At 41.2% G+C, this 16,853-nt stretch overlaps 6 protein-coding genes and 1 long non-coding RNA gene across 8 annotated transcripts; 2 read left to right on the top strand and 5 right to left on the bottom strand.

The window, feature by feature from the left end:
• Nucleotides 1–355: 355 nt before the first annotated feature.
• On the bottom strand, nt 356–2,400 carry LOC129585575 (nitric oxide synthase-interacting protein-like). Its single transcript, XM_055478302.1, is given in 3 exon segments — nt 356–856; nt 858–1,135; nt 1,738–2,400. Coding segments are annotated over 3 exon segments (837 nt in total). The 5' UTR covers nt 2,114–2,400; the 3' UTR covers nt 356–673.
• A 165-nt stretch (nt 2,401–2,565) lies between these two features.
• Nucleotides 2,566–5,395, top strand: LOC129586299 (uncharacterized). Its single transcript, XM_055479439.1, has 6 exons — nt 2,566–2,961; nt 3,050–3,114; nt 3,224–3,406; nt 3,744–3,953; nt 4,739–4,831; nt 4,902–5,395. Exons 1-6 carry the CDS (start codon nt 2,877–2,879, stop codon nt 5,094–5,096), a joined length of 831 nt encoding a protein of 276 aa, XP_055335414.1. The 5' UTR covers nt 2,566–2,876; the 3' UTR covers nt 5,097–5,395.
• On the bottom strand, nt 4,329–7,160 carry LOC129589202 (uncharacterized). The gene is made up of 6 exons (XM_055483792.1): nt 7,145–7,160; nt 6,547–6,989; nt 6,144–6,368; nt 5,811–5,912; nt 5,472–5,717; nt 4,329–5,376 (listed from the first exon to the last, which is right to left on the bottom strand). Exons 1-6 carry the CDS (start codon nt 7,158–7,160, stop codon nt 5,353–5,355), a joined length of 1,056 nt encoding a protein of 351 aa, XP_055339767.1. The 3' UTR covers nt 4,329–5,352.
• A 687-nt stretch (nt 7,161–7,847) lies between these two features.
• On the bottom strand, nt 7,848–9,873 carry LOC129586306 (uncharacterized). 2 transcript variants are annotated; one of them, XM_055479452.1, is made up of 4 exons: nt 9,635–9,873; nt 9,481–9,516; nt 8,600–8,746; nt 7,848–8,362 (listed from the first exon to the last, which is right to left on the bottom strand). In XM_055479452.1, exons 1-4 carry the CDS (start codon nt 9,723–9,725, stop codon nt 8,061–8,063), a joined length of 576 nt encoding a protein of 191 aa, XP_055335427.1. In that variant the 5' UTR covers nt 9,726–9,873; the 3' UTR covers nt 7,848–8,060. The 2 variants fall into 2 exon arrangements, with proteins under 2 accessions (XP_055335427.1, XP_055335436.1); XM_055479461.1 differs by having other exon boundaries at nt 7,848–8,351.
• A 1,298-nt stretch (nt 9,874–11,171) lies between these two features.
• LOC129589851 (uncharacterized) lies at nt 11,172–11,983 on the bottom strand. The gene is made up of 3 exons (XR_008690663.1): nt 11,679–11,983; nt 11,481–11,513; nt 11,172–11,233 (listed from the first exon to the last, which is right to left on the bottom strand). It is a non-coding gene; the product is annotated as an uncharacterized LOC129589851 (long non-coding RNA).
• A 496-nt stretch (nt 11,984–12,479) lies between these two features.
• Nucleotides 12,480–14,566, top strand: LOC129587671 (uncharacterized). Its single transcript, XM_055481518.1, has 3 exons — nt 12,480–12,771; nt 13,194–13,630; nt 13,789–14,566. Exons 1-3 carry the CDS (start codon nt 12,591–12,593, stop codon nt 14,077–14,079), a joined length of 909 nt encoding a protein of 302 aa, XP_055337493.1. The 5' UTR covers nt 12,480–12,590; the 3' UTR covers nt 14,080–14,566.
• LOC129587666 (uncharacterized) lies at nt 14,277–16,257 on the bottom strand. Its single transcript, XM_055481504.1, has 2 exons — nt 15,958–16,257; nt 14,277–15,512 (listed from the first exon to the last, which is right to left on the bottom strand). The coding sequence occupies exons 1-2, from the start codon at nt 16,058–16,060 to the stop codon at nt 14,602–14,604; spliced, it is 1,014 nt and encodes a 337-aa protein (XP_055337479.1). The 5' UTR covers nt 16,061–16,257; the 3' UTR covers nt 14,277–14,601.
• Nucleotides 16,258–16,853: the final 596 nt, after the last annotated feature.

Raw genomic sequence — 16,853 nt, 5'->3', positions numbered from 1 at the left:
TAACCGATAACGTTAGCACTTAGCACACATGTTGAATTCGTACTTGAAGTTGAGAAGAAGCCTTTTTTTACGGCTAACGTAAAGATAAAAAAATTAAGATATCCCAGGAAACGTTTTGTCAACAGTAGTAAATGTCACTAAATAATAAGACGTACTGCAGTAGGCTACTACGAGTAGGCTCATAAAATTTTATACTGTATGTGTTCGAGTACATGGCACACAGCAGATAACTGCGGATATTAAATTTTAATTATTACACATAGTGTCAGAAATATATATACTATGCGGTGTCCTCATCGCCGACAGTCCTTCTATACTCCTACTGTTTTTATCTGCGCCCATCACAAAATCAGGATAAAAATAAAATCTCATGTTACTTGCTTCACCAGTTCAATTCGCAATAGCGGATTTCCTGTTCCCAGGGGCCAGATACATAATTTTTTCAAAAACACAAACAAAGCTAGCGTTACAGCTTTTTCTGGTATTCAAAGTTCAAAACATCCCGAGACTCAAATATTGTACCATTAATGCATATCTTAATGCTTTCTTATTACCCACTTCTTCGGAACAAATAAGACAATAAAACCAAGTCCGCAAAATCAAAATTAAACTTCAGAAACAGAAACACAAAGGAAGCACTGCGGAACTGCCAGACAGAAGAAGCGAACGATATTCATCCGAACGACATGGATGGTTTGCTAACTTTGGATTCCAGCTGTACTCCGCTGCCGGCATAACTTGAACCGCCACGCTGGAGATAAATGATATCCCTTTCCGTTAATTTCTTGCCGTTAATAGGATCGATCATATCTTTTTTGATTAAATTCTCCAAACACTCTACTGTGACGACATTGCCCCGACGTTCGCAACACGACACATGGAACGGAATTGGTCAGGGCATCACGCGTTACCGCACACATATAGCGCACTTTCTTGGAAGCCAATGGTGTTTTGTCATCATCCACCATCGGAGTGAAATTGATGGGAATCAGATCTGAGGCTTTAATTGGCTTGCCGCTAAGGGGATTGCTGATGGTGGTGTCTGGCTTCTCGAGGGGTACTTCTAATGACTGATCAGCGGCAGCTGAGCCCCAAAAATTATTAGGTTTCGTTGGATCGGTGGCTGTACTGGATCCTGAAAATCAACTGTAATTCAATATTGTTGCATAAATTACATACTTACGTCATAAATATAATAAATGCCACAAGTTAGTGTCATACCCATCACCTCCCACTACTATCCCGCTCAAACTCATTTACGTATTTATTTATTCAATATTCTAATTCAATTCAGTAAAAGACAGCAGCAATGAAAACATCTAGATTCTAGACACACATATGAGCCTGCACTATCGATTCTGTCTCAAGATTGATAACATTTTTATGCTAGTGCTCCCGTTTTGTGGCTCGATTTAAGAAGTATTTGTCCCCGCTCGCTCCCCAGTAATTCAAAACGTCAACATCTCTTGCAGCATCAGTTTCTGTCGCAAACATTTAAATTTCAAAAACTCAACTAGACGCATTAGCAGTTTCCGATTAAACTTAACGTAAATTTTACCTCCCAGTGTTTACAATAAGAAACAATTACGTGCCAACTGAAGTGCAAAACATCCTGCTTTGCAGAGAAACGCTAAAAAAGTAGCGAAAGAAAAAAGCTGAAGATTGCTTTTCGCCACCGGTAACACTGCGATCACTGCAGAGATTAAACTCGTTAAACGGTTAAAGGGTTAAACTAACCAGGAGTCGTGACTGTGGAAGTTGCCTTGCGAAACCTGTCCACATTCGCCTTGTTGCAGACATCCAGAGTTGCTTTCTTTTCTTCATCCTTTTTTTGTCTCCACTTTTCGTAAGCCTTTTGTTTTTTGGCAATCTCCAACTTTTTCTGGACAATGTATTCTAAAATAGCTTCTTTATCGAACAGATACCCGTCTGGTGTTACAACAGGATTTCGGCAAGGCTGCAGTGTCAAGGAGCAGCAGTCAAAATCTTTGATAGAGTCTTTACCCAGTCTAGCCTGGACCAGTCCGTATCCCGAATGTCTATTGTCTTTTTTCAGTTCGGCATAACTGTAGACAGGGTTTGCAGTGGCATTTTTGCCGTGACGTTTACCCATTCTCCGCAGACGCGATGATTATTGCTGCAAGTCAACAAGTAGACGACAATGTCGCAATCAGATTATCAGAGCAATAAATAAACAGCTACAAAGGTTTGCCGTCCACCGAACTGGCCTCTGGCGGTGATAAGGAATTATGTATTTAGTACAACGTAACAAACTGAAAACTCCGAAGCCAGTATAGGATCCACATATCAAGGATAAGAGTGAAGTACCTCTTAAAGTCTAGCTCTCAGAACACAAAGCTTCAGAAAGATGAAAGACTTGACTAAAGCCAAAAACACCAAGTTTTTCGAATACTAGTACCCGTATCACTCCGAAGCAGGCATCACGCTGTACTCACGGCGTCAGCGCAGTTTGTTCAAACTCGAGGGCGGTTGCGGCGTGCGCACAGGTCCAGAGTATCCGACCCCAAAGGCGTGGCACGAAACGACACTTTCCTGACAAAATTTTTTTCATTTTTTTGCTTCGGTCTTTCGGAAGCAAGATCTGCATTCTGCATCGGAGTTTCCTTTGCTAATTGCTCGCCTTCCAGTTTGAAGAAGAATTGTTTACTTGTCTTTTCCTAATAAGTCAATTGATCTTCTTTTACCCGGTTGAGGGTTGATGCTACTGTTTTATTCGAGTTTGTTTAGTGGTTTAGTACCATACTTGGCCATACGTTCATCCTTTGTTTCGCTACCGCAGCCTGCATTTCGCGGAACAGGGCGCTATCTTAGGTTTTACAGCTCTGGAAAGGGAAACAAACAGATACAGCATCAGAATGGCAGATTATAGTAATCTTACGGTCGGATTCATAGGTGCTGGCAAGATGGCAACAGCAATGGCAACGGGCTTCTTTAATGCAGGTAAAAGTGTCCCAGGGCCTCATGATCTCTCTGTAAATGGATTTCGTTTTCGGATCAGTTCGGATATGGTATCGGTTTCATCTTCCAGGTTTGTTTAAACCTTCACGGATGTTTGCTAGCTGTCCATCCGAATGGGACTCGAGTGAATTACAGGTACTAAGAGTGAATTTTTAATTGATTGTGTTGTCAGCATGATTGTTATGCCTTCGCTTCCTGCAGCGAATGTTGTGGTTTGCTTGAGTTTGGTGCATTTACGTTGTAGAATATGGGAGTGCAGGTATTTGAGGCCAATTTGGACGTGACTGAGCGTAGCGATGTCATTATTTTAGCAGTCAAACCCGATACTGTCGCACCAGTCTTGAGAGAAGTTTCTCAGTCTCTCTCCAAGAAACAACCACTGATAATTTCCATCGCCGCCGGCATCACAATTGCCGCACTGGAGAAGGTGAATTACCGTACTACTTACATGCTGCGTTATAAAGTTTGTAAAATGTTTTTCTGTGCTTGCTGTTCAGTGTATCCGCTCGAGAGAGGATGCACTGACTTGTGAGTAGCAAACATAGCAGCAGTGAACACTTTTAAATTTCCTCGCCTGTTTTTATTGTTTAAAGTTAAGTACTTTAGGCGTTTGCTTTGTACTGGGTAAATTATTAAGTTATTTACAATTCGGTAATTTTATTTTTTGGTTGGAAATTTAATTAAATTAATGCGTTTGTCATAGTTCTTTTAAAAGTAATTACATAGAATCACAGGAAATACAGTTTTTGAATTTTGTTTTTCAGGCTCATTCTGGTCGATATGTTCGTGTTATGCCCAATACACCGGCCGTGAATCCAGGTTACGGGGCGTCCGTATTTTGTCCGGATTTTAAATGTTCCCCGGACGACGCTAAACTTGTGGAGAGGATGTTTTCCTGTTTGGGATTTTGTTCGCCAATTCCTGAATATTTGATGGATGCCGTTACCGGTTTAAGTGGAAGTGGACCGGCCTACGTAAGTTTTTGTGCTGAAAGGTTTTATGATTCCGTTAGAACACATTGAAGCATATCGTGTTGACCATCTTGTACTGCACACTGATTTAACACTTTGATTGCGCGTGCTCCTTATCGTTCAGTTTTTATTTTATTGAGTCGTTTTAGCCAGAGAAGGGTTCAGTCACCTTCAGTGGTCGTGGTCTGTGCACTTTCCAGACTCAAATAGCAACTATTGTAGGTCGTTAATAATTTCGCTGATGTCGCTACGGTAACAAGGCATTCATTCTGAAATGCTGCAATAGCTGCACCCGACGTTTTTAAAGATTTATTAAGTCAGTTATTGGGATGTGCTACTTAAGGTCCGATGTTCACAATTTTTAATATCTTTTCGGGAGAACTTCACAGTATGGTGATTGCAAAAACAAAAACAATAGCCGAACATTAAGGTGTTCTCCTTATCTGTGCCGGTCAAAAAGCATGCAGAGTAAAACGCTTTGCCACAAGTTGCGATAATCCATAATACAGAAAGGATGTTAACATGTTAGACTTTAAACAAAATTGTCTGATGTCTGACCTACCATTATAGTCTCTTTACAGGATGTCTGCAAATGCAGTTTAGAAGCGGGGGTTCGGAGCTTACTGTTAGTTCTCGTGTCTGCCTGCGTGTAGTTCAAGACGACTTTAGCCTCGCGAAATTGGATATTTTGGTCGTAATAAAAGACTCGACTACAGAAAAATCGCTGCGAAAATTTACAGATATGTTTCTCTAATTGTTGTTAGCCACAACTGCTGCTTTATTTTTAGGTTTTCACAGTAATTGAAGCGTTGTCGGATGGTGGTGTCAAGATGGGTTTACCTCGGGATTTATCAACAAAATTAGCCGCTCAGACAGTATTGGTAAACGGCTGCGGTTTAGTTTTGTTACACAAACTAATAGTTTTTTGCATTTGATCCACATCTACTTTAGGGTGCTGCAAAAATGGTGGTGGAATCCGGTCAGCATCCAGCAGTTCTGCGTGACAATGTAGCCAGCGCCGGAGGCACGACAATACACGGTCTGCATGCTTTGGAACAAGGTGGAATCCGGAATGCCTTGATCACTGCCGTGGAAGCGGCAACGAAACGATCGATCGAAATGGGACAATCCAGTCAGAAAAAGTAATTTATTTATGGTGATTTGTTCTGGTTTTCGCTGTTCTGATGACTTTTACTTTTGGTGCATACTTCTTTTTTAAAGCAAAGCCTGTCTATACATTCAGATTTTGACGAAAACATTCCTACATGACAAGTAAATTAATTTATAAATCCTGCTGTCTGTGACAGTCTGTAGCTCTGTAATTATATGTACTCGTATATTTTATTCAATGTGGTGTGTCTGCATAGTGGCTTACCACTCTGTATTTGGTGCTATTTTGCTGTTAGCAGCCCGCATTCAGCACGACCTACAAAATTAAATTAATCGTGAACAGGATTCGGAATCAAAGTCACAAACCTGCTCAAAACTGCAACCAATTTCAGCAAGGAATTTTTTACGTACGGTAATTAATCGACTGGCCTCCGCGTAATTGGTCCCACTTGTGCTATCGATGGCGGTGAAATTGTACACTTGAACTTCCGTTGCCGGCACTGCTGGAGCTGTGGCTACCAACTGATAAGTGCCACCTTGTGCCGCCATGAGATAGGAAAACGTGTCTCCGTTGGAGCTGCTAACTAAAACCGGGTCGTTCCATACGATTGTTGTACCGGTTGTGCTTGTTGCCGGTCCAGGTGGAGCAGGTGTTATCTGGAAAAATTGTGTTAGTGCTCGCCCAGAATCTTCCAGACTACTCTTACAAAATCATCCGGCGTCATTGTCTCAGATTGGCCATGAGCTTACCGAATACTGTGCGTTGGGTATTGTTGTCAGCTGATTCAGACTATTGCAAACTTGAAAGGAAGACGGTCCAACGATCCGCAGCTGGCATGTTTTAAGGACAAACTACGAAATAATCTTTATGGATTAGAATTTCTGGATCCGTGCTTTGATTATTTAACACTCGCCTTAAAGTAGTGATACAAATTTATAGGCGGTTCGTCGAAGCGACAGGAAATGCATGACATTAAACGCATTGTCAAACCGTACACGGCCGGTGGTTTTAACTAAACTGATTATCTATGCGCACTTGAAATTATGGGTAAAGTATAAGTGATTTTCTGCAAATTTGCTCACTGTTATATTGATTGGGTTAGAGACGAAAGCCGTGTACTGGTCCTGGACCATGACGGTGATTATCTGCACCGTGTCCAGCGACGGTCGAGTACTCGTCGTTAAGAAGCCGCCTTCGTTGTCGGGTGCTATATAATATGGACTGAAATCGCCATTGCTGCTCGCTCCCACCACCAGCTGGTACTGATACTGTGTCAGTTGTAAAATACTGGAGAAGCTTGGTTCCGCCTGTAGCAGCGCGCAAGGATTGATAGGATAGTGTGAAATTGAAATGCGGTTACACAAAACGGTTTGACCGTGTTTGAAATCCGTACTAGATTAAACCCATTTAACTGTTTTTAGGATATTTCGCGAATATATTAACTCGTTCACAATTACAGAATATGTAGTTGGTATTTGTTCTCACCGCTAACAACGGTCCACTGATCGGCGCATTGGCTGCATTGCTGCACAAGACGGTGACCTCATCGATTCCCGACACGTCAACCAGCGTGGGAACCTCCGCAACGCCCGTGAATGTATAGGGATTACACTGCCCATATGTGTTTAGTCCGAATGCGTACGGCGGGTCACCGGGTACACACAGATAAGTGCCCACGTTATCCACTTGTTCCTGATAGATTTCCACATTAGAATTACCGTTGCAGAACGCCGTCCAGTATACGCACTTAGTCAAATCCCAGCTGGTTTGGCGGTCGGTGCGGGGCCCTTGCCGACGGAGGAAAAATTTGGCGTAAACCGGTCTTGTGGTGGTAGTTGCGGGTACCGTAATGGCCAGCTCCGATTCGCGAATGTGTACGATCAAGATTACCGATTTAAGGATGACAAATGAATATGTAATTCTTAAAACTTTTTAATTAGTCTAAGTTTGTCTGCTAGTGGAAAAGCATTTGTACCGGTAATAGAGCGCGGAATTGCGCTATTAATTAAACGTTTGCTGATAATATGATTATGTCATGACAGCAAAAACGATTGTAAATCCGTATAAGCGACTTCCATCTCACTTGTCAAGGTTCGCATTGTTATACCGTTCGCATTGGTATAGATGCACCTATTCGGCTGCTTTGCTTACTGGGGCCTATGCTACATTAATGGTAAGATTAACAGTACAGCCTACTATTTTGTTTCGAGAACTTATAATGACGATTTTACCATTTCAGCACCATCCACAACAAAATCTGATGCGTATTGCTTGCCGGCTTACGGTTACATAAGTTAACGCGGTCAAGTTCAAGAAATGGCTTGAAGCTTGCGCGCACTATGTTTACTTCTGGCAAAACTATATATACAACTTCTGGCGGAAAAGCTATTACGTTCGTGCAAGACAAATAGATGCTTCAGAACTGCGATATGTAAGCAAATGGTAAGACGTACCTACATTGCACTGTAATAATCCATGTTTTATGAATATTATACTCGTACTGGCCGAGCTACCTGCTAAATCTTCTTGATCTGGGTGTCAAAAAAGTGAGATGGTAGTAGTACTGGAAGTATTCCGCTGTGGACAATATTATTATATGTACTGTACAAGTTGCAATTTCGATCTTGATTCTACATTTCACAAATTTTTATAAACTTAGGCTGTATTTTATGCAATGCTCAGCAGCTAACCAGATCAGTTGATACACATATCATGGTCGGCAGCTAACAAACGTAGAAGTTTGTTAAGCGGACATGGAGAAATATAAACCTTATGTTGTACAAAGTATTGCGTATTCAACACCTAGGGTTCGGTGTACAACTATAGTATGTGCAACGTACTTATTCATAATTATTACTCGACCGGTAGGGTATTGGTCATATGCATACGATTAATATTATCAAGCGGATGTTAATTGCCACCATTATTCACGTTTCCGGCAATAATTAATCAGACATTTGCACACAGGTCAAACTACGAAACATGAGTGTTTTAAATGCCTACCACCCAAACAATTTGCGAATCTCGTCGGCATTCATGGAAATGCCGACATTAGATTGACCAATACTAGCAACATTTGGAGCAGTAAGACCGCCGGCTTTTGGTGAACCGGAAGCCAGAGGAGCAGCAGTAGTTGTGGTGGTGGAAGGAAGTGCCAGATTCGGTAAGAGTGGGATTCTGTTGTTCTGCCTCTCAACCACCACAGTATATAAAGGGCGCCGCATGGACAACGAGTATTGCTGGAATCTAGGGTTCGTATTCGGAGGAGCTCTTGTGCCTGGCGCAGGGCCCTGGGTTGTCGCTTTTGCAAAATAAGTTATAAGAATAATATTCGGTAAACCATGATACACGAAATTTTTACATGCATGGTTAATCTGGTTGCTGTCGTTACAGAACTTACATGCACGTACATATACCGTAGCTGACATAAACAATTTCTTATCCTTGAAAAACCGCCTATTGCGGCGTAATTTTCCAATAATTAACAAGCCAAAATCTGTGCATGAATCGAAAGTTTGCTAATGTGCATCTACGATACCTTCCATTTTTAGCATTTTGTTGATTGATAATCGATCAAGTCTGCTAGAAGATCCAGATGCTGGAGCTGGCACGCTGTAAAGATGGGGAAGACGTTGTGCGTGGGTTTGGTAAACATTTTGATCATCATTTCTCGGGCGCTGCTCAACTAAAATCAAAACTGTATATATCAAAAACTACTGCAGTGTAGCACTAATTGTGCCACGAGTGGCGAACAAGCTGTTGAACTAACTGAATTAGTACGGACGCTAGGTTAAAATCTGCAATATTCACTACCTGTACATTCTTTTAGATTTGTGCATGCAAAAAATTAACCTAGCGGGTAGTGGAATTAGCGATGATGTCAATAACACAATATATTCTGTTCAGTGTTATAGGGTAATAAATCTTATAATTACCACTACGGTATCAAGTTTTGCCGTTATGTTTATTATGCCCACCGACAAAGATTATAAATCGCACATATTGAACGTCTAAGCACATTCGTCGGATATCTAGCTGTGCGCGAAATTAATTTACAAATTAAGTCGCCTGCGAACATTTTTACGACCATGACGACCACTGATCAAAGTTCAGGAAGCGGAAAAATAAACAAAAAGTTAACGCGATCCGCATTGTAAATAAAACAATTCATTTAAACACTTTGTAGGAAAAATCCGCGTATTGGACAAAGTATTACTCTACTATTGCAGCGCGCAAAACACAAATACCGGTAACTCTCTACGTATAAATGTCATGGATTTTTGTTTTCCACCTGTTACAGTTTCCACCTGTTTTCGACCTTTCCACCTGCCTTCATACCGATATGATGCTTAATTGTTGTGAAATTTTTCGCTGTGAAATTTTTTGCTTATCGAGCCAGTAAACAGTCGAAGATTTTACCTGTTGGCTCCTTGATTGTTCTCCGGTAATAATTCTCTGCAGCCAATCGAAGATTTCGAAATCCATTACAACGATTGTATAGATATCACATAGATATTGTACTATTTATTATACAAAACTGCATAATGACGTATTCGATCAACCATGTACCTACTAGGATAGTAAGGACTTGGTGATGTCTTGGCGCGAACTGCCGCAGTTGCTCTTGCAAACAACAGTAACGTTAACTGAAATCGTAGAAGCATGTCAATACTGCAAACAACTAACAAGCCGTGAGCCGCAGCGACGTACTGTACTAAACTAAAACTAAACTTTTTGCTGCAAAAACTATCCGTAGATGCGCCACTCCTGCTCTGGATATTTTCGCAATATTTAAAGACTCGCTTACAAAAAATACCCATTGTGTTAATCGTAAAATGTTTTGAACCGGAAGACATATAGACTTATTCGTCACACTATGTGACGTTTTACTCATTTTCAGTCTGGTGGCGTGTGGTTTACCGGAAGTTAATGGATTGTTTTGCTTCGAGGTATATGCTCCAACCTTGGTGATTACAATTTACAAGTACTACCTAATAAGCCTCATACCTATATCCTGCTGCTGGCACCGCGGGACTTCAACAAGCTTTACTGTAAGTGTTACCATGTACGCTTACAATATTCAGACTGGCTATACAGTATCTGTACTTAATTACATTTTTTTCAGTCGGTGTTCTACTTTAAAATGCTGTTACTTCCCATTTTCGAAGAAAAATGCTGCGATTATTTTGTTGTGATAGGCAGATCGGTGTTAATTATACTTATGTTGTAACTTGCAACTGTCACCACAGAACTGTATTCTGAATTCTAGAATCGGTCCTTTTTATTGAATACAATGACCGTCTGTATAATTTGTCAACTTTATTTTTTACAGCAGCACGAATCTAAATAATAACTTATTACTGGAAAGTGGAGTGGTCAGTTAACATTCACCATCCAAAAAGATTTCGTAGATCACTCTGGGTCAAGTTTACGGACGCAAAGTTTGCAGGTACTAAACTGTGATTGTCGTTATCTGCAGGAAGACTCAAGGCGGATGTTGGTGCTGCATGGTCACGCTGCGCCGAGTTACCAGCTGACGCATTAATGAACGGCTGGGGTGACCTCTGGTCATGGTTTGGCAGCATCGGGATCTTCTTGGATATGGTTAGAGAAATAACTCTTACTGCACCCTGCCGATCCGAGGGCGAAAACTGTTCAAAACGCGGATTGACAACGTTTGTTGGTGATCGCGTGCCAGGTGGCTGTGTAACTGGGGAACCGGTGGAGTCTCCGTTGGTATTCACTGCGACCGCAATTACAAAGACTTTTATTTACCGGTTTTATCCATAAATATGTATTTCTGATTAATGACTTTAAATACGAACACAAAAGTAGTTGCTAAAAACAAGCAAGCAACAGCACATGCACATAGCTGACTGCAACTCATTATCAGTCATAAACTTACTCATAACAGTGAACTAATTATACTCGTACAGTCGTACTATTAGATCAAATTAGAGACACTCAAATCAAAAAGACAGCTAGACCCAAGCTAAATTAAACTTACAATGAGCCCGTTCTCATTATATGTGAGTTTAACCATTTTGACTAAGACCATAAATTTTCAACAGACAACAGCTAATATAAGCTTTACCTTTCAGTGAGGATGCCGGTGCAGGTGCGGTTCGAATATACGGTGCTCCTTTTCGCTTATCCCCGTAAACTTTTGGACCTGCAGTGTGTGTCGACCGTGACAAATATCATAATAATACACTTCAACGAAACGATAAAATTTTGTTTCATTGGTTTAATTCTAATAAGTGTACTTCAAAGTTGCTTAGAACATCCATATCAACCTGGTGCATACCTACATGATGCTGATGCTATCTTCCGATGCAATATGTGCATATTAGTACTAATAACTTCTTTCAAAATAACGGTATGGATCGATGATCGAGTGGTTATTGTTAGAGGCTTACCTGCATTGTCAACAAGTGTCCGATAGAAGCTTCCTGCAAAATTAAATCTTACAGACTTACAGTTTTTGAAATACCACTATACGTACATTAAAATACATGTGGAGAATAGCTTAGTTTATAGAGACCGAAAGATGCAGCATCCGTTCCAGGCTCCAGCTTATGAGCATTCGATTTTGTCGCATATACTGTAGTACATACTGGGATAGTAAGCTACGTTGTGCGGCATACGTGACCGGCCATTCCTTGTGGGAGTTATGTTGCGAAAGAATATTACGAGTACTAGCAACAACTGCAGGTTTCCAATTTGCATATCCGCGGTGAAAACTTCCATAAACCGTGCATATTTTACTATCATCTCAGCGATTAACAAATTCCATTAGGGAGATACTGAAATTAGCAAGCTTGCTGCATTAAAACATTACTTATTGTTAGGTAGCAATGGCACTAGTACAGACTCACTTTTCTGTGCATATTTATCTTACTGCAAATCATTATTAAAATATAGGTCCTGTATGCCAAAGAATACGTAGTTTAGAGTATTGTGCTTCTTGAAGTACAGTGCAGAAACATTGTCCACAGAAAATGCACATCGGTCAGCAGCAATTTTTATTACTGGTTGTAGTTATTATTATAATTATGTACTTGTGCAACCTGTAATATTGCACTGTTCGGCTGCACGGCTCCGTGTGCTATGCACTAGGTATAGAACAGTTTTACAAGACTTTGATCCATCTGTCTCTTCAACATCATGCTGTTCATGATTTGGCCATTTTGGCTGGATTCTGCGGAAAAAAAGCTAGGACGGTGCTCTTCTCGAATCTGCGCTTTCTTAAATGCCGCGCGGCTTCGGAAATATGTACGAGTATGTATCGTATAATGGGTACCTACGGGCCAAAAAATAACATTGAATGAAAAGCATGCGCGCAGCGCGTAAGCTGGCAACTGTGTCGACCTATACAAAAAGTTTTCGACGCGGCGACTATAGACGGTTGCATGAATGGACATTGTGTTTTTGCTTATATCTGCAAGTACAAGTAATCATTACAATCCAATAAAATCAATAACTGAACGCGTACACTAACCTAAATTTTGTAATTGGTTTGCATCATAATGCAAGGAGGTGAACGTCTTCTGTTGAGGTACTGGTTTTGTTGGAGCCTGTCCATCGCGGTTAACCACGTCCAGTCTTTCTTCGCACCGGGCCCACTGCCGGGAAACTATTACAGCATCCCTCCGGCGCCAGCAAATCCTTATTTAACTTGGCCAATGTCTTTTTTCAACAGACCGCAATGTACGTGTCATTTTTTGGGGGATTTTATTAAAAAGGCGGCTAACTAAGTACACCATAGCTACTAGTCTACTACTCCATATTTGGCTTCCGTAAGTATAGCAAAAAATTATGCATAAACTTATTATGCTAAACTAATAAAATTTGCAAGTATTCATATACTACAGAGTACAATACTGAAGTAATGTAAGCACTTGCAGACTTTTGTCCATAGAGTCAGTGTTTTCAGGCTCTTTACAGCCAAACTGAATAAGTTAACAAGTCGAAATCAATTTAAAAAGCCTCAAGAAAGCGCTAAAACTGTATAATTATTTTAAAATTCCCTCAGTTTACATAATATTAAAAATATGAAAAACTGCAGAATTCATCGTACTTGTGCAACTAAACGCATCATTAACGCAATGTGTTTTCCTTTAATTGTTCAGATTTGCCTAACCCTCCCGTGTACGCATCCAATCCCAGTTTAATAGGCATTCTGAACTATGATGACTACAGATGGGAACGTTTTTACAATTACTCGACAACACCAGCTCCGTACAGTTATTCTACACCGCCCAACCGGCGCGAAGCTTTCGACTCATTGGACATATTTCCGGCTCCAGCATTAAGTGGCTCGGTGCCGCTCTCTTCTGCTCCAGAAACGGCACACAATCTCTTCGGGCGCAGAAGACCCAGTAATGCACGGGCTCCCGCAACTCCCTCTCCACCTTCACCTCCATCCCCGCCACCATTTACAAGTACGATTAGAACAACAACAAGAGCCAGCACAGGCGTACCAAATCCGCCATATAACTCTCTGGGTGCCGGTTCTTCAAAAGAAAACCCGAACATTTTCGCGACTTCCATGTCAAACACCAGCTCTGTAAGTTTAACAGTCAGTTCTAGTGCTTTAAGCTAGCTTTGCACATGAACATGCATAATTTCATTTCCACAGTAGCGAACATTTTAATACACACTGCAACTAGTTACGCTACGTGGAGTGTATTTTATTTTCCTTTCCTGTAATCTGTCTGTTAATAGGACAGTGAAACTGAGAATGCCGGAGACGATATTTCCAGTTCTAAGCAATGCTCTTGCTGGCCGTTCTGCATTGTCGAAGAAGAATGTAAGGAGCAACGCGTTGTCTCCATACAAGTGGGAAACAATCCTGATGGCAAGTCCTGTTTTGCAACGGAAGGCCAAATGCCGATAGGGTCAAGAAGAGGCGTTTGTGTGTATACCGATGATGTTCGGACTCGCTGTCTGGGATCGGACCAGGAGAAAAAATGTTTGACCTTTCATCGGTGTTGCGTCGACCAGCAGTCCGCGTAATCATCTGACTGCCGTGCAATCGGCGTAAATGTTTGTTTTGCGTGCTCTGCAACTCGGTAGTGTACTCGTCAACATCCATATCATACACTGTACGTGCCTCTTTTGTTCACTAAATTTAAGTAGTAGAACTTTTACGGGGCAGCGCTTGACCACCAAGATGTTGTTTTTTGTTGTTCAGCTTGTGCAGTACTTTTGTTTCTTTAATTTGAAGGTTTGCAAAGCGTGCCAAACTGTACGCGCACATATAGGCATGTAATTATTACACATGCTTTCATTATGAGTTAGATGTACTCAAAAGTTGTAAAACCATAAGGTTTCACATTTATTATGGATAAAAAATTACAACGATCTGCTTTAAGCGAGCCGTTCGTTTACAGCATACCAAACAAAATGAAGACGATTTCCTCCAGTGCACGTACATCGCTTACCCTAGTAAATGCTCCTTTTGTCAGCTACAGTGCTTGCAGTATCAAGAGTTTTATTTAAAGCCGGTGCAAATTTCAGGCGCTGTGCAATTAATAATTAAATTGTTATACCGAGAAGATCGCGAAATATCTGGCGGACCTTGGTTTCCTCCATAATCACAGTATGATCATTTTGTACACTGGTCAAGTTAAAATTAATCATATCCAGTGGCTGGGAGCTATTTGCTAGGGATATCAACTTTTGTAATCCGCTCAGCACTGCTTGAGCATCACGATCATGGTGCTGTGGATCGTGCCCTGTTGCGTTCGGCACTGTTGATGTAAAGGCCGGCGAGCTGGTCACGTTATTAAGTACGGTGGTCCCCGATTGAGGTTTCTTTCCGGCATCTTTAGTGTTTAGATTCGTCCCAAGTTCCAACTGTGGCGTATGCGCAGTGGTCGCGACGACATCGACCGAGCCAGGGCTCCTTTCCACTCCATTTCCATTGAGGTTCTGAACACGTTGAGGCTGCGGCGTGGTAGTGGTCACTGCAATCTGATTCTCGGCATGTATGCGTTGTTTGGTCTGGTTGAACGCGGTGATACCATGGCGTTGAGGCACCACATTCGGCGCAGCCGTAGGGTCGGCCCTTCTCAGTTGCTGGCGATATTTGGAAGAAGGTATTGGCTTACTGATGTGCATTTGGTTTAGTCGCTGATAGTGTGGCGTGTCAATGATGGATTCGACTATTTTAATCTGGTGAGTCGCCTCTCGCGGTCCGTTTATGTCCACAGATAACGTCTCGTAGGTCTCGTGGCGTTCATTCGCGCCGCTGGATGGTGCTCGGTGGCCAGGTTTCGCAAATTCTGGAATAGCTGACAACATGCTAGCCAGGGAGGATGGGACGCCGTTGTTTAGTGACCAAGACTGTGCTCTCGTTGCGTCTGAATTTACCACAGCCGCCGGGGCACTCATATCGGGGTTGCTGGCGGTGTATATGTTTGATGCCAGCAGGCTTTGGAGAGATCCTGCATTTGTGAATGATTGTAGACTTACTGTGAATGATTTTACTTACTACATAAAACTTTAGTACATTTTTTGTACGATGAAAAATTATTCGTGACTTATGGTAAAGAATATACGGCGTTTGTATACTCCCGCTGTATGGAACATGGAATTTAAAGCCGTAACACAATTATAAGTGCTGATGTTTTAATCCCAACCGAATTAATAGGTGTTTTCCAAACTGCGCGTTCGGAGCACGGTATGTGCTTGATAAGTTGCGTACCGCGCTTAAACGTAAATATTGTAAACTTAATATTCTACCAAAAGGGCGTAAAAAATAAAGAAATGTGTACTCGTATGCACTCGACTGACTCGATTGTATGCAGAGAATCCCATAATTGCCGCTGTGTAGCTTTTACAATTTAGAAACTAATAGTCATAATGAGTATACGGATATTTGTACTGCACCGGTATCAAACGACAATCCTGGTCTAAAGGGAATAACAATCAACATCACTCCAGTCAAGGCAGTGCGGCGAATACTCTCGATTGACCACTCAAAAATCCTCATTCTCGATGGATACGAAAGAGCAGTGTTCAGGAACAAAGCTACTGCGCTGTAAAAAGTTTCACCTTCTATTACTTACAGTAAGAGCAGCTTCGGAAAGATATAAATTTATTGTACAATTTGTACATAAGTGCGAACTGCGATGATATAAAAATAATTTTTTTAGAAATTAATCGTTTTAGCTGTATCGTAATTGTGATCTGGCTTCTTTTATGCTCATACAATAAACGTTATTGCTTTCACGATGTTTTAACTTTTAATGGAGCCAGTCGGCATTTCCCCTGCAGGCTCCAAGGATGTGGATCTATTGTAGTCTTTGTAGATACGCACTACAGTTTTGTGCTTGAGGCATAATTATTGACGTTATTACTTGCCTAAATTTTCACAATTTGCCTAAATTTACACGTTAGTCAATGACCTTCAAACCACAAATGTTTTTACTAACGGTACTATAATCGTTACCCCTTCCGCGCTCCAGTTTCAAATCAAAGCAACCAATGATTAAGTTAAAATAACTTAAAATTTTAATATTTGTAGTAAATACGACTATTAATAGCCGTCGACTATGTAAGAATTAATGGAACCCTCGATCCAACAGTAATCGTTTAAGAATAACGCAATACTTGCAGCAAGAATAAATGTTTTGGTGCAGCTTGTAACGTACATTCACAAAATACATAATTAGCAGCATAGACCGACACTGTGTTGCCGGCAAAGACCACAGTTTGTCATATAGTACTCACTGTATAACGAATGTATATAGTTTATATTTTCAAAAGTCTTCCTGATAAACGTT

The sequence above is a fragment of the Paramacrobiotus metropolitanus genome, unplaced genomic scaffold, assembly GCF_019649055.1.
Source record: "Paramacrobiotus metropolitanus isolate TYO unplaced genomic scaffold, Prichtersi_v1.0 Parri_scaffold0000002, whole genome shotgun sequence".
In the NCBI taxonomy this organism is placed as follows: Eukaryota; Metazoa; Tardigrada; class Eutardigrada; order Parachela; family Macrobiotidae; genus Paramacrobiotus; species Paramacrobiotus metropolitanus.
The sequence above is the reverse complement of the archived record's forward strand: the minus strand, read 5'-3'. Positions and strand labels throughout refer to the sequence as shown.